At 39.7% G+C, this 22,028-nt stretch overlaps 1 protein-coding gene across 1 annotated transcript; it reads left to right on the top strand.

Annotated features, from left to right (window-relative positions):
* The first annotated feature begins 3,993 nt into the window (after positions 1-3,993).
* On the top strand, positions 3,994-21,001 carry LOC118570505 (zinc finger protein 54-like). The gene is made up of 6 exons (XM_036169038.1): positions 3,994-4,376; positions 6,991-7,154; positions 7,477-7,564; positions 10,384-11,391; positions 15,073-15,199; positions 19,101-21,001. Exons 4-6 carry the CDS (start codon positions 11,362-11,364, stop codon positions 20,153-20,155), a joined length of 1,212 nt encoding a protein of 403 aa, XP_036024931.1. The 5' UTR covers positions 3,994-4,376; positions 6,991-7,154; positions 7,477-7,564; positions 10,384-11,361; the 3' UTR covers positions 20,156-21,001.
* Positions 21,002-22,028: the final 1,027 nt, after the last annotated feature.

The following is a 22,028-nucleotide window of genomic DNA, read 5'->3' as shown; positions in this document are numbered from 1 at the left end:
TGCACTACATGTATTCCTGGTACCTGGAGAGGCCAGAAGAGGTCATCAGATCCCCTAAAGCTGGATTAACAAAAAATTATGATCTGGTATGTATGTTTGGAATTGAACCCAGTCTTCTAGAAGAGTAGCCAGTGCACCTAACTAAGCCATATCTCCAGCCCTCAGAAAAGCTGTAATCAACATCTAAAAATTCATAACAATGGTGGGTGTGGTAGTGAGAACCTTTAATCCCAGTACTCAGGAGGCAAACTCAGGAAGATCTCTGTGAGTCAGGCCATCCTGGTCTACAGAGTGAGTTTCTAGACAGCCAGGACTACATAAACACTGTCTAAACAACAACAACAAAAAACGTAATGAGGACAAAATGTAGTAACCTAAAAAATGTGATGAAGCCCTTTAAATTTGTTGTACATTGAAAAAATTCATAGTTCTGAGAAACCATATGCAATCCCCATGTGTGAAGTTCAATTTGATAAATCCTTTCTCTAGCTCTGAAATTGCCCACATAAAAGCAAATTCACCATGAAAGAAAACACAAGAAAATGCTCTCATAAAATCTCAACTTTTGTTGACTTTCAAAATCTTGCTATTGGAGTCAAACCTTACTGGTGTTTTCTAGAGGAGACCACTCAGCCAATAGAAAGTTTAAGCCAATAGAAAGTCTACCAGTGACTACATTGGGTGTTGGAGATCCCAGTGTAGCACCTAGCCTTTTAAGCACAAAAACCATGTTCTGGGTTGACACACTTCATTTAACAAGAACAGTTAGCCAGAAGCAGAGCTATAGGAGCTAAAAGGCAAGATTAGTATAATTTTGAGACTTTTGCAGTAATATCAGGACTTTAGTTTTGGCAGGTTGTGGTGTCTATGTGCTGAGTTTTACATCCTTAATGGCTCTTCCAAGATGGAGTCAGTTGTGTTAAGGTCTAGGGGCCTACTAAGGTTGGAACCCTGTTACACTTACTAATAGCAAGAAGGCGAGAAACTGTAAAGAGAGAGGCTGTGAATGTGATAACATGGGCATGCTTATATATAGCTTACAAAACCCCAAAGGCTAAGGTTATGGTGCATGTCTTTAATCCAAGGACTCTGGAAGCAAAGGCAAACTGATCTCTGTGAGGTTGAGGCCAGCCTTGTCTACAAAGAGAAACCCTGTCTCAATAAATAAAACTACAAAAACACCCACCCCCAAGGGCATACAGAAATTCATTTTGAAGTACTAAAAAAAAAAAAAATGGCTAAGTATTCACTCTGATCAAACAATATAGCTGCCTTTAACAGCGAGCAGATGCTCATGAACTGAAAGGAGACTCATGGGATGCCCCCCACCCTTGGCCATGAACAATAAGAACAGTTATTCTTACTACTTTCTGAACAGTTATGAGTCTACCAAATGCAAAGGAGGCTTCTTTCGCCAAGGTTGAGAGTAGTATAAATTAGTAAGAATAAACGTAAATATTTAGATGGCAGATTAACAACCATGATCATTAACAAAACATCAATCGTACTTGCCTTGTCCTATACTCCCCAAGCTATATATATATATATAAATATTTGCCATGTTTTTATAGTTCAAGGCATGACCCCTCTATGGAGCAAGCCTCAAATTCAATCAAGGGAGAGGTTGGTTATGCCCATAAGCAGTCCTGCCAGTGTTGCACCAGAGTGCAGGGGTAGGTTAGATCATTGACATCTTTTCTCTGCCAGGAGCCCTCATGGGACCTTGCAGTGATATGAAACAGCCAGCAGGGAGTTTCCTGCTAAGTTCAAGATTGGTCTCCATCTTGTAACCAAAGTGTGTGGTGTCTTCAACAACACCATGTACTTATGGTGGCCAAGTAAGAACACTGGCAGTGACCTGTTTTATTTGGGACTATACTGGAGCCTCCCTCACCTAGGCAGATAACCTGTACTTGGTACAGAGTTCCATTTATTACCCCTGTGACTGAGAGCAGCAGCATTTGCCCACGTGGGAAACCTGTGTTCAAAGTTTTAAGATCATATTTACTATTAACTTGTAAGTGAGTAGGATTTCATAAGGCTTCTTCATATATACTTTTGGTTAACCCACCCATTCTTTCACTTTTCTTCCTACCACCTCCCCAGTTAAGCATTTAGCACATATTATCCAACGCTATGTCCATTCTTTTATAGCTCCTGTGTTCTTTTATCCTCTCTTACACTTTTTGTGTTGCAAATTGATAGGTTCTCATGTAGCTTTTTCATGGATATCTCATTTGAGTTGTCCTTTCAGCCATGAAGAAAACACCAGGTAAGCTGCCTGGAGGAGGTGGTGAGTAGCTTGAAAGATACACTTCCAACCTCCTTTGAGCTGCCTGCAGGCTGTGCGGTGATCCCCAGGTTTCCAGCTTTATTAGCTATCACCCTCACAAGGTCCTGCGGCTGTCATTGAGTCCTTGGAGATTCTATAAGTAACCCCTCACCACCACTCTTGTAAAACTCACTAGTCAGCTGAGCTTTCAATGAACTCAGACTTCTCCTTGCCCCTGGCTCCTAAGTGCTGGATTTATAGGCTTGCATGACCTTGCCCAACTATACATCACTTTTTTTTCTTTTTCTAGACAAGGTTTCTCCATGTAGTTTTGGTGCCTGTCCTGGATCTCGCTCTGTAGACCAGGCTGGCTTTGAACTCAAAGAGATCCTCCTGACTCTGCCTCCTGAGTGCTGGGATTAAAGGCAGGCGCCACCAGGGACCAACTACGTCACTTTTTGTTATTATGTCTTGACAATTCCCCAAGGCAACTTGACAAAATATTTGATAGTCAAAAGTGAACAAGTAGCCGGGCAGTGGTGATTCTTCTCTTTAAATGTATCCATAGCTGGGCAGTGGGGACTCATGCCTTTAATCCCGGAACTCATGAGGCAGAGGCAGGCAGATCTCTGAGTTCAAGGCCAGTTTGGTCTACAGTGCCTGTTCCAGGACGTCCAGGACTACACAGAGAAACCCTGTCTCAAAACAAAACAACAAAGTAGGCTCCCTATAGCAAACATTTAAGAGCTCATGAGTGGAGCCTTTCCCTTTCCTACATTAATTGCTGTCTTGTGTTTGGCCACCTCAGGTTAGTATAGTTGCTGTTGGTTACTGATTATAGTATCTGTATGGAGTCTGGAGAACAGCATGTCTTAGCCCTTCCTCCTCTTTCCCTTCTTATTTCCTCTTCCTCTTTCTCAAGTGTTACCAGAGTCATAGATGGGATGGTATAACTAACGTTTTTAGGGTTGGGACATATACCTTACTTACTTTCTGCATCTGGGACAAGAGTCTCTGCATCCACCAGTGCATTTTTTTTTCAAAGAATTTTTCTACGTTTTATCTCAAAACACCTTTAGCATGAGTCACAGAAGACAAACTTGTTTCTGAGTTAGAAAAATGACAAAACCACCTTTGGTGATGAAAGCAATACCTCGCGGGATGAATTCAGCCCTGGGCTGTTGTTAGCCTGACCACTGACTTTGGAGACATCTATTTGTTTTAAACATCCAAGTTCCTGAAATGTCTCTCCCCAAGTCGTAATTGCAGTATTTGGCCTTGCCTTGTAATGTCTGTGTTAGCGCTGGGACGCTGGCATCTGATTTTAGTATGTTAATCGTTTGCCTAAGTATGTAACCAGGGAGGCTGGTAGTAGTTAAGTCGAGGTTAGGCTGCCTGTGTTTAATCTGAAGGTTTCAGAACTCACTGTGGGGGTCAGATACCAGGGTGCAGCATCCTCCTAGATGCAGTTCTGGTCCAGGCTGGCAGCAAGCATGTGGGGAGGCTGTGCAGAGCGGGTCCAGGGCAGCTGACAGCTGGAGCTGTGTGGAAGGCAGCCTGAGACCCAGTGGGAGGGACGGTCCCCCGGGGAGCTGGGGGGGGGGGGGGGGGGCGGTGAGAGACACACACTCTCCGGGAAACAGCCAATGGTGGAGGTTGTTGGCCATTGGTAAGGTGTAGAGGAAGTACGTGAGTGGGAGGGGTTAACAGGGTGACGTAACGGAAGCTGGGAAGTCCTGTTACTGAGGCCCGGTTAGTTGAGCTGAGGAACCTACAGAAGGAAGTGCCAAGTGTCCTTTCCCTGTCGCTGCTCCGGGTCCTGCCCGGTGGGGAACCGCGTGGTGCAGACCTGGGTGCGGAGGACACGGCGGGGTGTCGCGGGGACACGAAATCTCCCGGAGCCGCAGTCTCCGCGCGGGCGGCCTGGGAAAGTCACAGTCACAGCGCAGTGGCGGGAACCGCAGCCCGGCGGCCCTGGAACCTCCCAGGTCAGAGGAGCTGCGGGGCTGGGACGCGGGAGGGAAGGACGGGGTGCGAGCAGTTTCTCTGCTGTTCCTAAGGAAGCCGGCTCCGAAGTTCTGCTGTGAATGTCTTTCCCTTGTCGGTAAATTTTAGATCATATGAACTGGACTAATCCTGATTCTTTTTCATCGATTTTTCTGGTTGCCAAAATATACTTATAAGAATACTCTAGTAGAACATTTGAATCTATTTGTTGATATTTGCAAGGGATTTTTCCTTTGTTATGATGGTAAGGACAAAGCTCTTGAAATTTACATCATCTCTACTACTGTGTTATACCGTCTTTGGATCATGTGCAGTGAGATAGTGGAAAAGTACAGTGGGGCCTGAAGTATTGCTTTATGCTGAAATGTTGTGTCTATTAACACTTAATCAAAGGGCTTGATTTCCAGACAGCAAGCCCCTTGAGACAAAGGAGTGGCTAGGCCCTGCCCCACCTCCCATCCCCTAGAAATCTTTAAGGGTATTAACATTTCCAGCCCTTGAGATTGAAGTGTGTCCAGGCCCTGCCTTACGGGGGTGTGGGGGGGACAGGGCGGAGGGCTAGGTCAGGCCACCCTGGAAAGCTCTGCGGTCCCTGCCCCCACCCCCCACCCCCAAGAAATATATCAAGTGAACCTCATGCTCAGTTCTTTGGTGATTCTCCTCAGCACAGAGGCTGTGTTTTTCCCTCCCAATAAATCTCTTCTGTGAGTTTTGTTTTTTCAGTTTGATGTTGTGGTATTCCTTGGCTCCTGACTGGCAGGATACTTTTCCCTTCAGAGCTGTAAGGCTTCCATCTTCCATCATACCTTTCCCATCTCAAATGTAACACTTGTGGAGCTGAAGCCTTCCTGGTTCTGCCTGGCCCACGGTCAGGACAAATTTCTCTTGCCCACCAATCCCACAGCCATTCGGACCCAATCAAGCATACAGAGACATACTACTTATAAACTGTATGGCCATGGTAGGCTTTTTGTTATTTAGTTTTTATATCTCAAATTAACTCATTTTTATAAATCTATACCTTGCCACGTGGCTTGTGGCTTATCGGTATCTTACATCATGTTTTTCATGGCAGTGGCTGGCAGCTCTGTCTCAGCCTTCCACTCCCCAGACACTTGCTTGCACCAATCTGAGAGTTCTGGGGCAGGACATGAGCAGAGTGATTTTCCCCTGGCCTGTTAACTTTCAGGAATGCCTGCAGATTAAATTGAATTCGGAGATATATTTTTGAGAGTTCCACAGATATGGTTGTAAACATTTAACATTTAAAAGTAAACTTTTTACCCACAATTAATTTTCCAACTGAAACATAAGCACTCTGTGATGTAAATAGAGCATTCTGAAAACAGTCTTGGTCAGACCTGATGGCCCACGCCTTGAATCCTTGCACTCAGCAAGCAGAGTCAGGTGGATCTCAGTGATTTCTGGGCCAGCCAGGTATACATTGTGAGTGCCAGGACACCCATAACTACATGGTGAGACCCTGTCTCAAAACAACAAGTAAATAAATAAATAAGAAAGACAAGAAAAGAAAAAAGAAATGTGGCTTCTTGTGCTGAATTCTTAATGTTGCAACTTAGAGCCTGGAAACGCACACTGTGCTGTTTGAAGGTATCAGGTCACAATATTTTCAAAGTTAGAAAGGGTATGATAAACCTGTTTGGGGGGGTGGTGGCACACACCTTAATCCCAGCACTCTGGAGGCAAAGACAGGTAGATCTTGGAATTCCTTTCCAGCCTATGTAACATGAATCTTAAAGAGTCTTATTAATAAGATCAAACCTGAGGCCAGTTATTGGGGTGACTGCTGGAAGATCAGAGAAGCAGAACAAGCCACAGATTTCTCACCTCGACAATTCTTCAGCTGATCCTGTTTCCTCAGACTGGAAGCCTCTCAGTCCTCATTCAGAATGAATCTCAGCTGAACTGTGCTGCTCAAAGTAAAAGCTTAACCAGCCAAAATTCTTCTAGTTTCTGGTCCTCACACTTTATATACCTTTCTGTTTCTGTCATCACTCCCTGGGATTAAAGACTCACTTTCTGGGATTAAAGGCGTGAGTCACCATGCCCGGCTGTTTCCAATGTGGTCTTGAACTCAGAGATCCAGAGGGATTTCTACCCTGGAATGCTGGGATTAAAGGCGTGTGCTACTACTGCCTATCCTCTATGTTTAATATTATGGCCGTCCTGTTCTCTGACCCCAGATAAGTTTACTAGCGTGTACAATATTTCAGGGAACACAATACCACCACAAGCCTGGTCTACAGAGTGAGTTTAAGGACAGTCAGGGCTACACAGAGGAACCCTATCTCAAGGGGAGAAAAAGAAAGAAGGAAAGAGAGGGAAGGATGGAAGAAATGAAAAGGTATTTTAATATAGGATAGATAAGAAAGTATCTTTTGAATAAATATGATCACTCATCTACATCAAAAAAATGTCTGCAATGTTTTTTTTTTTTTTTTTCTGGTTCAAGAAAAGGACTCTGTTCATGGATGATGACCAAACTGTTACTTTTTTATTCTTACCTTTGCTTTGTTTGAGGCCTAAACTCACTGTGTTGCTCTATCTGGCCCAGAACTCATGATACAGACCAGGCTGGATCTGAACTTATAGAATTCCACCCCACATCTGTCTCCCCACTACTAAGATTAAAGACGGGCACCAAAACAGTCTTTCTCACTCTTGTGTTTTACTTTGTGGTCTGTTGACAGCCAGTGGTGTGACTGTGGACTTGTTCCAGGAGGAGGGGCAATGCCTGGACCCTGCTCAGAGGGCTTTGTACAGAGAGTGGATGTTACAGAATTAGAGCAGTCTGGTGTCTGTGGCTGAGAACAGTTTGCCTGCAGTCTTCCTTGCTCCTCCTCAAAGTTTCTTGGTAAATTACTCTGCAAGTGTATGTCCTTTTGGGAAATGTAAGGTTTCTATCATATTTGATCCATGATAAATTCACTAGCTCATTTGTGTATAAAATTGTCATTCCAATTATTCAGTTCCATTTCAGCCCCTGAGATTTGACTGAACTGTGATTAGAAGTAGCATTCAAGTTACACGAACTGAAAATGCTTTGTAAATATTTTCAGTATTCTGACACTGCATGACAATTGCAGAATCATTTGTAGATTCCTCTCTTCATCTACTGAGCACAGTACTGTGTTAGAAATTCAGGTGTTACTAAAGAATCTCATTCTCACTTTCAGGTCAGGCCTCACAGATCTTGCTCACTTGTGGAGCAGAGCAAAGAGCCCTGGAAGGTGGAGAGGGGGGAGACAGTGGCTAAGGATCCAGGTATGGTGGAGACATTGGTGAAGGGATGGCAAGGGGTTCAAGTGACTGTGTAAGTGGGACGTGAATTTAGTTTTGCCACATTCTGTTTCACTGGAAATAATTCTGGAGACTTCCACTGAGAAAGGTCTCATGGTTATCCTATTGTAGGTGTGAGAAGACTTTCCACAGAAGAATTGATAATGAAAGCAAATAAAATTTTATTTAACTAAGCATGTGCGTGTTGCTGTCCTTATTTACATCACTAATCATGTCTTCATACCATTATTAAATGATTTTATAAAATAATGAACATTAATACCTCTAAATTTATTGTTTTCAAATTTTGGAGCTTTGGTATTCTAGCACATTCTGTCCCTTTTAGTGTCTCTGTTCCTGAAAATAATGCCAACAGAGTTTTGATAAAAATCAGGAAGTATATTTACAGCATGCTAAACTCTGTCTATACTGTCTTCCCATGGATATCTCCTATTGTCTGTGGTCATGACAATTCCAAGTGGTTTCCGTTGCTGTAATTGTAACATACTGTGACTTCACCTCTACATTTGATCCTCTTAGTATTTTCTGGCTCTTTGCTGTTCCTTGGTACTTTCAGGATTATTTTCTGTAAAACATTCAATAGGATTATAACGGGAGTTGCTTGGAGTCTTAGAGAAGACAGACCTCCTTCTAGGTTGTCTTGTGTTTGAAAAGAACATGAAGCGATGTGCCAGTTTTCACATGTTTTATGTGTTTTCCTATTTTCTGTCTGCTGTTGTTATTTTGTTGTTTGCTAATGTTTATTTTGTATTTTGATAATTTTGATTTTTCTGTCATTATTATAATGACTATCATCAGTTATCTTTAACAGCTGTCCATAGTTATGGCATTTAAAAAAAAAAAAACTTCCCTTCTTTCTCAGTATTTGTATCTTTAGATATGAGATGAAATTTTTTTTGGTTGAAAATATGTTTGTTTTCTCACCTGTCTTTTTTTGAATACTGCAGTCTATATCATTTGCTTAGAGAATATTATCCTTTTACGTTTCAAGAAATTACTGAAAGAAATGCATTTGTTATTGTTTAGGAACTTGAGTGTAGACACTGACTAGAAAGAATTGGAATCTCTATATATTAAATTTACATTATCTTATGACCTACACTGTAGAGCTTTTTAATATGTACATACTGGCCATTTCGACTACTGTTGACCATGGCCTATTAATTCATTTGCTTATTTATTGATTATCATTTGCTTCCTTTGTAACTTTTGATAGATGGTGGGTTTTTATCTATTGTAGTATAAATAGCTAGCTAATAAATGTATCTGCTGTGTAGGGTGTCTCTTCATATTTTTAATTATTACCCTTTCACTGGATTTTTTTTTTAAATTTTACACAGTACTATTAGTCAGTTCCTGCTCTTGTATCAAGTGTTGCCCCTTTGTATTGCTCTGCAGGATTCATGATTTCAGATCATGCATGAAGGTCTGTGATTCATTGTATGGTAAAAGATAATTGAACCTAGGTTCATGTTTTTATATGTGGTCTAGATACTTTTCCTAATACCACTGTTTGAAGAGGCTGTCTAGTTTGCAACACAAGTTCATGGTATTTTGATAATATTCACATTGCTGTTGGGCAGGTTCTGGATCTGCTGTTTTACATGGGCTGTTTGTCTGTCTTCCTCCACTCCCATGATGCTGTTGGTTGTGTGGATCTGCAGTGCCATCTGGGATCACACTGGGATAGCTTGAGCTTCATAACATTTTACATTTAGGTATTTATGTTTTATGTATATTAGTGTTTTGCTTGCACATATGAGTGGCATGCTAGAACTGGTTATAGACAGGTGTCAGAGCTAGGTATGTCTGTTTTTTGGCTCCTTAGGAATCTTGCATGTTGCCTTGTAGTACTGTGAAAGCTAGTCCCCAGGGTCTAAGGCTTTAAGGTCATATCCAACTCTAGTCCTGTAGGATTTGTGTCTGAAGTTTGTGGCTTCTTCAATAAGAGGGACTCACCTTCTATCCCTGGGAAGCAAACATGGGCAACAGCAATAGCCTATATAATATTTTGGGAATGTCTTAGATATCTATTACCAACAATTTCAAAGCAGGCTTCTGTAGGCAGAAGCTTCTGTCCCACCCAGTCCTGCAGCCATTCAGTCCCAAATAAACACACAGAGGCTTATATTAATTATAAACTGTTTGGCCTTTTGCTCAGGCTTATAACTAATTAGCTCTTATGTTTAAATTAACCCATAATTCTTGTCTGTGTTTAGCCATGTTGCCTAGTACCTTTTCTTAGTCCAGCATTCTCATATCGCTTCCTCTGCATCTGGTTGGTGACTCTGTCTCTGCCTTTCCTCTCCCCAGCCTTCTCCTAGTCTAGTCACCCCACCTACACTTCCTGTCTGGCTGCTGGCCAATCAGCGTTTTATTAAACCAATAGGAGTAACAAATTTTTACAGTGTACAGAGCATTATCCCACAGCAGGCTTCTTACACCCGGTGTTAGTGGTTTTGTTAGAATATCTATGTTCTTGTGAGGAGAATTATCACCCAGATGAGAACTTTTCATTTACACACTAAACATATATACTTAGACAGACTAATGTGTATTATAGGCATTTTTAGTTAGATGATAACAGTATGATTCTTTGACTGTTTCAGACATCTTTACTGTTATTTTGCCCTCTTTCTGTGTTTATATCTGTCCTTTTTCTATAATGACATCCCTCCCTGTTTTTCTTTTTTCCCCTTCAAATCACTGGTTCCCTGTTACTCCATCTCTATTACTCCCTCACACCCCACAGTGATCTCTTCTTACTTTTCTGGTTACTGCAGTTACTCCAGGTTGTGGACTCACATCTGAAGATTTGGAGCTAGGAACTTCCTATGAGAGAGAACATGCATTCTTTCTGGGCTTGAGGTAACTCTCTAAATATGATCCATCCATTTAACTGCAAAGCTCAAGATTTCATTTTTTTATAGGTGGATAGTATTCCATAGCATATATGTACCACATTTTTACTATCCATTTGTGAATTGAAGAACATTAAGGTTGTTTCCTTTTTGTAGCTATTGTGAGTAGAGCAGCAATGAACATGGGTGAGCAAGTATCTGTGAAGTAGATGTTGAGTCCTTTGAGAATATACCAAGGAATGGAACAGCTGAATCATGTGCTAGATTTATAACTTCAGAATTTGTTTATTTAATTGAGGATTCTCCATATTGATTTCTAGAATGGCTAGATACTTTGTTCATAGGGTGTTTATTCCCTGTGCTTTTGTTTTTTATGTTGCTGCTAGTTGGATTATTGGTAGTATTCTTCCTTCTCTATGAGAAGGAAGTAACCATCAGTGGTTATTTCCCAGTTCTTCTGTGTTTCTCTGTTCTTCGCATGAAATTTATTATTTCTCATGTTCTCATGGATAGTTCCTCTGACTCTCGTGTATGTTTTGCCTCTAGTTTATTATCTACAGTGCTGCTTTTCTGAAATCAGTTGTGTTAATTCCAGATTATCTTGAAATGCACTTGTGTCTCCACCAATTTTAAGAAAGTATTTTTCTAGTTGTAACAATATGATTGACAGTGATTTTCTCTAAGCTTTAAATGTCTTTCCATGCTATCTTGGATTTGGGATTGTCTGAACTCCTGGTTGTATTCTTTTGCTTGAGTCTTTTCATATGGTTTGACATTGTTCTTTAACTAATTTCAATATTAATTTTTGCTTTTTCTTTTTGACCCCTTAATATGAAAGGCTGGCAAGCCATTTATTCATTGTTTGTGAAAGAGAAACGCAAAGAAGAAAAACATTAAGAAATGGCTGATTCTCCAGTTAATCTGTCCCAGGTCAGTGGTCATATCCACTCTTTTTGCTAGAAATGTTATAGTTTGATTTATTGCATGCCCTAATTGTGATCCTTTTTTTAAATATGTTATCAGAAGTGCTGCAAACAAACAAACAACAACAAAAATCACACGCTAAAATTCACTGGACCCAAAGACTCTACAACTCAATATACTGTTTTGCAGTTAGAATAGTCTTTGGGAACAGAAGCTCTGCAGGCACACATGGGAATTTATATTTTTACCCTCAAATATATTTTTGTGAACTTATCCACTACAAAAAAAGATAAAAACCAGTGACAGAATTAGAACTAAAAGCAGTTAACTTTATATCCTTTTTCAAAACTGATATTCATTACCTGCATTCAGTCCTACCTCAACCCCTGTTATATAACCTTTCTTATTCTCTTTTCTCCATGTTCTACTTTGCCCACGTGTATGTTATTTCCATAAATATCTACTAGATATTGGCTAGATTCTACATATGAGGGAAAACATGATTTCTTTCCTTTGTGACACTTAGATTGGACACAATCTAAGTCCAGCCATTTTCCTGCAAGTTTTCTTTACATTTTTCTCTTCAGCTAAATAGTATTCCATTTTATGTGTATACCATTTTCATTATCTAATCATCTGTTGATAGACAATTAGAATGATTCTAGTACTTTCCTAAGGTAAATATAGCAGCATTAAAAAGATTTATAGTGGGGTATGGAGTTCTGGGTATATGCCCAGAACTGAAATGGCTGAGTTATACATTAATTCCATCTTTAATTTTTTTGAAGTCTCCAAGTTGATTTCTATAATGGCTGCATTAATTTGTATCACAACCCTCACACATACCTACACACCTAAAGTTAGTGAAAGATTCTTTGTCATGATATCCTAACGAACATTTGTTGTCAGATTGGTTGATGACAGCTATCCTGCTCACGTAAGGCAGTATTTCAAAGTCGTTTTAGTTTACATTTTCATGATGCCATTTCAGTGATTTTTTACTTTTTGCAGTATCTATCAGCCATTTGTGTTTCTGCCTTTGAAAAGTTCCTATTCAGTTCATTTTCCCATTTGTTGATTGGTATTTCTATTTCTTTGTTATTTAATTTCTGTAATTCTTGGTAAATTCCAGGTATGAACCCCTATCCAAAGTGCCGCTGATATAGACTGTCTCCCATTCTGTGGGGTGTCTGTGTGCTCTGCTGACTGTTTCCTTTAATAAACATAAACTCTTACTTTGATGTAGCACCATCTGTTAATACTTGGGCTTATTTCCTGGTGTTCTTTCTAATCCAGAGGTACTTGTCCCTTCCAGGATCCTAATGGGTATTGCCTATGTTTTCTAGGTTTCTGTGTTTCTGGTTTAATTAAGGTTTTTGATACATTTTTTAGTGAACTTTTATATAAGATGAAAGGTAAGAATCTAATTTTATTCTTCTACTGGATCCAGTTTTGCCAACACCATTTGTTTAAAAGGCCATATTTTTATAATCTCTTTTTGCTGCCTTTATTAAATGTTAAGTAGGCATAGTTTTCTGTTTTTTTCTCTGGGACTTCTATTCTTTTATTCTTCTGTCTATTTTATGACCATATTAGGCTATCTTTATGATTGCAGCTATACCATACAATTCCATAATTCCACATATCTTCTACTACTTTTCATAATTCTACCATACCACCATTTTTTTCTATTTTTGAGGGCAAATACTCCACATGAACTTATGATCTATAACTTTGAAAATATTTCCATTGTGACACATGAACTACAAACATATGTTGGTGCCCCATTGCTACAGTGAATGTACTATATCAGTATATATTATTCTGTGATGGCTCATCTGCCGTGTAGGCCCTGCTTGTGGGGTCTGTCCCATTTCTTTGAATAATGGTAGTAAAAATGCACGTTGAACACATGGGCTAGCTTCCATAACATCTTAGAAATGTATAAAACTAAAGAGATGTATATCTTGGTTCTTAATACTAAATAATATTGTGTTCCTAATACTGATTTAAGCACACTATAGAGGGCAGAACACAACAGGAACATGTGGCTTGATCCTGCCATGAAACTGATGTTCTTGAGGGTAGAGTCAGACTGTAATCTACTAGTATTTCTCTTTGCTGTTTAATATCACAACAGTGATGATGTGTCCATCTGTTTGTTGACACGTGATATCTGTTTCTCTCAGAAGAACAGCTGCTCATATCCTCACCTGGTTAGGAAGCTCAGTGGTAACTTCCCAAAGTAGAGAGATCAGTATTTTTATTTCTCTTTTTCTTTTTGCTCCAAACAGGATCCCACTGTGCAGCCCTTTCTTTCTGTGACTCATTATGTAGCACTATGTGGAATGCATCAGTAAAAGTGTCTTGGGGTATTGACTGATTGATGTGCATAAGTCATCACATTTAATACAGAGAGAACTTTCATCATGATTACCTTCCTCTAGTCAGTTCCTGTGAGAGTCATGACTCTCACTCCCCTACCCTGAAGCTGTAGTGTTTTAAAGTAGAAATTTGGGGAATAGGCTTTGATGCAGGTGTACATTTCTATCCCTGACTCATGGCTCAAACAAAATATGTTACCACTTTGCATTTCTAGAGATAAAGGAATTATCATAAATACTACTAACCTAAAATCTATTAGACAATACAGCGTAAGTACTAAAAGGAACACCTTGAGGACTACAAATTCAGACACAATAGCTCAGATTTTATCCTAAGCCATTCTTCTGTACTATATACTCACTTTCAGTGCTTTGCAAATACAATAATCTTCACACAATTTAATATATTCATTTACTCACAGGAAATCTGTGTCATTCCTGAATACACCAAAGTTACTTCACTTATGTGTATATACTTAGTTGTAGCTTAAATATTATTTAATGTGTTTTTGGACTTCCCTCAATTTTTATAGCTTTTCGGTGGAGAAATTTTCTCCTAAACTTCTGAAATTGTTATTTGTCTAAGTTGCCTTATGCATATTGTTAGGACAATTTTAGATTATGTCAAACATGGCTGATGTGGATTTTACATCTGCTTGGTAGTAGCTCAAATACTTTTATAAAATTAATTAATAAACTACATGATTTTGTATATTAATGTTATAATAGCCAGTTTGAAGTATTGCTACACTCTTTCTTACTGTGGAGACAAAAACAAAATTCTTGGCCTATAAGGTCAGTCATGAATTCTGCCTTCCATATCTACCCCTTTGCTCTGTAATGGTGTGACATTGGACCTAGAGTTTAAACATACCAGTTAAGCTTGTTAGAATACAGTCATGTAAGACCCAAGTACAGACAGGATTGATTCAGTGTCCGTATTTAGCATGAGCTACAGGTACAGCATTTAAAGTCACATTTCCTCATCATGAATTTTCCTTCTGACACATGTATGCTGTGATCCTGCGTGATATAAACACAGCTTCCATAACAGATGGATGACCTTGTCCAGACCTTAAATGTGTGTTGTTTCATGTATATTGCTTGTGAGAATATTGTGAATATTGTAGTATTCTGTTTTCACAGAGTTAGAAAACCCACTGTAGAATATGACTATATTAGAAGTCGTCTTTTTGAGTAATTGTCTTTGCTCATCTAAATCCCTGATTTCCTTAAGTCTCCTTATATCCAGGAAAGCACTCTGTCTGGTATCACATGGTCAAACAGTAAATTTTCATTTCAGGGTCTGTTGACATTCAGGGATGTGACTGTGGACTTCTCCCAGGAGGAGTGGGAATGCCTGGACTCTGCTCAGAGGTCTTTGTACATTGATGTGATGTTGGAGAATTACAACAACCTGGTCTTTGTGGGTGAGAACATTTTGCTTCTAGAATTCCTAACTCATCCTTTGTATGTGCCTACTTTATAGGTTGTAAACTCTCTGTCAAGCTGTCTTGGAAACAACAGGAGACTAGGGAACGTTTGGTAGTAGAAAAGAACTTTTGATATTTGTTGTTTTCTTTCCGTTTTCCGTTTTAGAGGTGTCATGTACCCTTCACTTTGATTCCAAGATGCATTCAGAAATTCTGTAGCATATAACATTTCCACTCGTATCTTGTTTTTCTTTTTTTCTTTTCCTTTCTCATACAGTATATCCTGATTATACTTTCCCTTCCCAATACTCCTCCCAATTCCTCCACATTTCTTCTCCCCTACATCCACTCTCTTTCTTTCATTAGAAAAGAACAGACTTGGAATGAGGTGTGGTGGCACACAGCTTTAGTCCTAGAGGAGGAGGAGGAGGAGGAGGAGGAGGAGGAGGAGGAGGAGGAGGAGGAGGAGGAGGAGAAGAAGAAGAAAAGAAGAAAGAAGAAGAAGGCGGCTTCTAAGAGATAACAAAACAACCAAGCATGACAAGAAGAAGAAGGAGGAGGAGGAGGAGGAGGAGGAGGAGGAGGAGGAGGAGAAGAAGAAGAAGAAGAAGAGGAGGGCGGCTTCTAAGAGATAACAAAACAACCAAGCATGACAAAATAAAATAAAACCAAAAACATTATATTGAAGTTGGATAAGGAAACCCAACAAGAGTCCTAAGAAAGATACAAGCATCAGAGACCCATTTGTTTTCACACTCAGGAGTCTCATGATAATACTAAGTTTAAAGCTATAATACATATGCAGAGGACCTGGTGGAGACCCATGTAGGCCTTTTGCCTGCTGCTTCAGTCTCTGAATTCTCTTACATTCAGCTAGTTGGTTCAGAGGGCCTTGTTCTTCTGTTGTCCTCTGTCTCCTCGGGATCTTACACTCTTTTTGCCGCCTCTCTGCATAGTTCCCTGAGCTCTGAGGGGAGGGGTTTGATGGAGACATCACATGTAGACTCTCTCCACATACTGTCTGACTATAGGTCTCTGTATCTGGTTCATCTCCTGCTCTTGATATTTGTTGTTTTCTTTCCATTTTCATGATAATACTAAGCTTAAAACTATTCCTTTGGGGAATATAGCTGAATATCATTAGGAATCATTTTATTGATAACCCCCCTTTTTTTTTCTCTTTACTTTAGTAGTTGTTGATTTATCCTAGGTCTTTGGGCTATATAGTCACTGGTCCTTAGTTACCCAAGCAGTGTTGGTTATGGGTTCCATCTTATGGATTGAGCCTTAAAATCAGGCATTTGTTGGCTACCCCCACAATTTCTGTTCTACCATTGCCCTAGCATATCTTGTAAGCAGGACAGACTCTACTAGGTCACAGGTTTTGTGGCTGGTTCCACCCATTATCTTAAAGCTCCATGGCCATCGCTGCATTTCACATTGTGAGAAAAACTCAAAATTAAAATTAGTTAATTAAAAATTTTTTTAAAGATTTATTTATTTATTAAGCTTATAGTGTTCTGCTTGCACGTATCCCGTAAGCCAGAAGAGAGCACCAGATATCATTACAGATATGGTTGCTGGGAATTGAACTCAGGACCTCTGGAAGAGCAGTCAGTGCTCTTAACCTCTGAGCCATCTCTCCAGCCCAGTTAATTAAAATTTAACTTAAAATTCTTCCTAAATATGTTGTAAATCTGACTGGAAATAGAAATTAGGAAATTATTTCTATATTCTACTGTGTTCTCTTCACGTACTGAGCATAGTAGACATCTTTATTCTTTCTAAAAACTCTGCCGTGGTTCATAGGCTACCTCACAGAACATATGGATTATTGTATGCAAGGTAGGCCTGGTCACCTGTCGAGCAAATGAGATTGCCCTGGAATGTGGAGACTAAAGAGTAGCCACAAGCAGGGCAGGGTAGTGAATGAGTGGGATGACAGTGATGGCTTCGTGTGAAAGACAAACCAAGAGCTGTAAATGTTTTTGCTGTATTCAGTTTCATTTGAAAGGATTCCTGGTCATTTACCTTAGTATAGTGCCCTGGTCCTAGGATGCTGTGGATATCGCTCTGTATAAATAAAATGCTGTTTGGCCAGTGGCCAGGCAGGAAGTATAGGTGGGACAAGAGAGAAGATAATTCTGGAAGGTGGAAGGCTGGGGCAGGAGAGAAGCTGCCAGCCACCGCCATGACAAGAAAAGAGATAAGGTACTGGTAAGCCATGAGCCATGTGGCAAAGTATAGATTAATAGAAATGGGTTAATTTAAGATCAAAGAAGTAGATAACAAGAATCCTGCCACGCCCATAAGTTTATAAGTAATATAAGTCTCTGTGTGCTTACTTGGTTGGGTCTGAGTGACTGTGGGACTGGCAGGTAAGAGAGATTTGTCCTGACGGTGGGCTAGGCAAGAAAACTCAAACTACATATGGCACCCAACGTGGGGCGCCAGATATTGGTGAAATAATTAAGGCATTCCATGTAGTTAAAAGGGAGGTTTATTTTGTGGGGTAACTTACCAATGAAGGGATAGGTTGCAGGGTCTGGGAAAGGTATGGTGCAGTCCAGCAGTTCTCTCTGGAGAACTCTGCTCTGTCTTCCTCCAGCGTCCAGCATCCAGGGTCTTGGAACCAAGAGGTGCCTCCTCTCTCGATCCTGCGTCTTCAGCTTCCTCCCTCAGCCCCGCCTTGTGGGCGTGACCATTACCGAAGCCTCAATGGGGGTTGGAACATCCAGGCCAAGGATGGGATGGCTACCCACTACACTAGGATACATCCATGCCTATTGTAGCTGTTAGAAGACATTATGTCTTATTGCACCTGAATTATGGTGACTGAATACTAGTACAAAATGCAATTTTATTTGACTATGCTCACATCATATTGGAATAATCTTACAGATTTGAAGTCTAATGTGAGTCCATGAAGTAGGATTAGTCTTTAACTGTCTTCCATGCATGTGTGTCTTCGTATTACATCCTTCATTTTCTTCCCAGTAGAGAATATACACATACCCTCTGTAAAATAATCTGTGGAGTCGTTATACAGAGTAGACTTGAGAATAACTCTATGAGGAAAGTTAAGAAACAGCAGTGTGTGGAGCTCAGACAGTAGAGTGTAGAAAGAAGCAATAGCTGTCCATGATAGCCCTGCCTCAAATGTTCTAGACTCTGGGCTCTATATCTAGAGCCATTCAGATCTAGCAAAATTCTTGCTTTGCTTCTCTTACTTTTGAAGAATCTAATGTGTTTTGTTTTGTTTTGTTTTGTTTTTTGTTTTTTTAGAAAAAATAAACACTTTGATGCTTTTTTAAAATTTTGTTTTATCTTGTTTTTCAAGACAATGTTTTGGTTTGTATCCTTGGCTGTACTGGAACTTCCTCTATAGACCAGGCTGGCCTCAAACTCACAGAGATCTACCTGCCTCTGCTTCCCAAGTGCTGGGATTAAATGCATTTGCCACCACTGCTTGGCTTTCCTTTGATGCTTTTAAGTAAGCCTTTAATCTTCAAAGGAACTGGGACTTCTGAACTGTACTCTTCCTTGCTGTACATTAGTAAATACAAAGATTGTGAACCTGGGATTGGATTAAAATCTTTACCAATTTCACAGAAAAAAAAAAATTAAAAATGGAGACATGTATTCTAAATATAATCAGTCAGTAACCTCCATCCCCAAGCTAATTTATTTGTTTCTTCTTCCTTGAAGCCTGTCACTCTGTTTTTGGGAAAATCCATACAATTATAGTGAAAGGAAGATGTCGAATATCAGGAGCTATGTGTGAAGTAGTTGCTGGTTGACATATCTTAAGAGAAAACATAGGAAGACAGTCACAGTCACTTATCAAATGTTTAATCTGGAACAAGCCCTATTAATCTGAATTGTACTCATTTTCCAGAGAACGATTACAAATGTGATCCTGTCCATCAACATGTGAATAATGAAAAGGAGTCTTGTCAGTGTACTGATCTTGGCAAAGTGCTTCATGACCCCTCCACATGTGCACTTTATAGAACAAGTGAAACTCTAGAAAATGCCAGTAACTACAGATGCAGTAATCACAGGGATGCCTCTATGGATTCATTAAACCCAGATAGACATGAAAGCATGCAAACTGGAGAAGAGCCTTGCAAATCTAAAGACTGTGAGAAATCTTTAAATATGTGTTCCAACATTACTCAAGATCAGAGACTCTACATTGCAAAGAAAGAGCAGGAAGAATGTGATGACTATTTTGACTCTACGTACAATCTTATGCAACAAACAATCTATATTGGAGAGAAACCATACCAGTGTGAGGAATGTGGGAAATACTTCAGTAATGCCACAAGCCTCAGTGTACACCAGAGAATACATACTGGAAAGAAACCCTACAAATGCAACATTTGTGACAAATCCTTTACCCAGTGCACAAATCTTAAAACACATCAAAGACTTCATACTGGAGAGCGACCTTATGAATGCAGAGAATGTGGGAAGTCATTTCGTCACTTGTCAGCATTTAAAAATCATCAGAAAATGCATACAGGAGAGAAGCCTTACAAATGTAAGGAATGTGACAGATCCTTTTCCCAGTGCTCAAGTCTTAAAACACATCAAAGACTTCATACTGGAGAGAAACCTTATAAATGCAAAGATTGTGGAAAGTCATTTCGTCAGTCCTCAGCACTCAAAAGCCATGAAAAATTGCATACAGGAGAGAAGCCTTACAAATGTAAGGAATGTAATCGATCCTTTGCCCACTATTCTAGTTTTAGGAGACATCAGAAAATCCATACTGCTGAGGAACGTTGTAGTTATGAAGCATGTGGCAAGGTCTTTCATCAGCTCTCACATCTTAAAAGCCATTACAGACTCCATACTGGAGAGGAGCCTTATGAATGCAATGACTGTGAAACAGTACCTTTACCCACTATTAACCATTTAGAAGGCATCATAAAACTCATTCTTTAGAGATATTGTGGTAAGGCATAGATTGTGGTAAGTCCTTTCCTGAAATATCATATCTTAAAAGGCAATACAGGATCCATACTGGAAAGAAACCTTAGAAATGTGAGGTATGTGACAGATCCTTTAACCAGGACTCACATAACACATCGCAGAGTTCATACTGGAGAGAGAACTTACAGTTGTAAGGAATGTGACAGATCTTTTACTAGGTGCAATTATCTTAGAGCAGATCAGAAAATTCATACTGGAAAGAAACCTTACAAATGCAAAGACTGACATTCTATGTCCATATTGCCAATCTTAGAAGATATCAGTAAATTCATACTAGAGAGAAAAATACCATTGTAAATAATGTGATGTAGCATTTATCTGCAAATCTCTCTGCTTACAAATCCCAACAATATACATAATAGAAACATGAAGATAAGAACTTCTGAATGCCTTTAGTGAAGGTCTAAATATTAGAAAAATATCACAGGGTTTCTATTAAAATTCTGCAAAAGTAATGGGAAAAGTTTTTTCTTAATGTATATGGTTGCTTTGCCTGCAGGTACTTCTGTATGTATGCAAGTATTTCATGCCTGGTGCCTATCAAGGCCAGAAGAGGTGATTAGGTTCCCTGAAGCTGGATTAACAGAAAGTTGTGAACGGTGCATGTGTTGGGAATTGAACATGGGTCCTCTGGAATAGTATCCAGTGCTTTTAACCACTAAGCTATATCTCCAGCCTGTGGAAAATGCTGTAATAAAAGCATTTATCTTGTTCAATGTGCAAAAACATCATAATAATGTCAGGCTAAGTGGTGCACACCTTTAATTCCAGCACTTAGAATGCAGAAGCAGGAAGATCTCTGTGTGTCAGAGGCCATCCTGGTCTACATAGTGAGTTCCAGGACAGCCAGAACTACATAAACATGAAGACAAAATGTAGTAAGATGAGAAATGTGACAGAGCCCTCTAATTTTGCTGTACATCACAAAATTCATAGTTCTGAGAAACAATATGAAGTTATACTGTATATAATCCCCATGTGTTGCTGTTCATTGTAAATTCCACTCTTGAAATGCGTTCAGTTTGATAAATCCTTTACCTAGTTCTGAAATTGTAGACATACAAGGAATTCATTATGAAAGAAACAAGAATATGCTCTAATAAAGTCTCATCTTTCGTTCACCTTCAAAATCTTCATACAAGAATCAAACCTTAAAAACAGCAAGAAGGTGAGAAACTGTAAAGAGATTGGCTGTGACTGTGACAGCATGGGCATGCTCACATACAGCTTATAAAACTCTAGAGGCTAAGAGTGTGGTCCTACATGTCCTTAATCACAGCTCTGTGGAGGCAAAGGCAGGCTGAACTCTGTGAGTTCAAGGCCAGCCTGGTCTACATAGAGAAACCTTGTCTCAAAAACAATAAAAAAAGAAATCTCCAAGAGCATACAGAAACTAATTTTGAAATAGTGGCGAGAAATGGGGAAGTATTCACTCAAAACTCTAAAATAATATAGCTGCCCTTAACTGCCAGTAGACCTTCAAGGAGATACGTGGGACCCTCCCTTAGCCATGATGAAATTGTAATTGTCCCAAGCTAACACAGTTGTTTGGTTCTCACATTTTACTTATTTATTTATTTTGGTTTTTTCAAGACAGGGTTTCTCTGTGTAGTTTTTGGTGCCTGTCCTGGATCTCACCCTGTAGACCAGGCTGGCTTCAAACTCCACAGAGATCCACTTGGCTCTACCTCCCGAGTGCTGGGATTAAAGGTGTGCACCACCACCACCTGGCAGTCAATTTTGTTTTTAAATATTATGAGTCTTTGCATTACCTACTATCAGCTGCAAGAGGCTTCTTTCACTAAGGTGTAATAGTACAAATTGA

The sequence above is a fragment of the Onychomys torridus genome, chromosome 19 (assembly GCF_903995425.1).
Source record: "Onychomys torridus chromosome 19, mOncTor1.1, whole genome shotgun sequence".
In the NCBI taxonomy this organism is placed as follows: Eukaryota; Metazoa; Chordata; class Mammalia; order Rodentia; family Cricetidae; genus Onychomys; species Onychomys torridus.
Note: the sequence above shows the minus strand (reverse complement) of the source record. Positions and strands in the feature narration are given on the sequence as shown.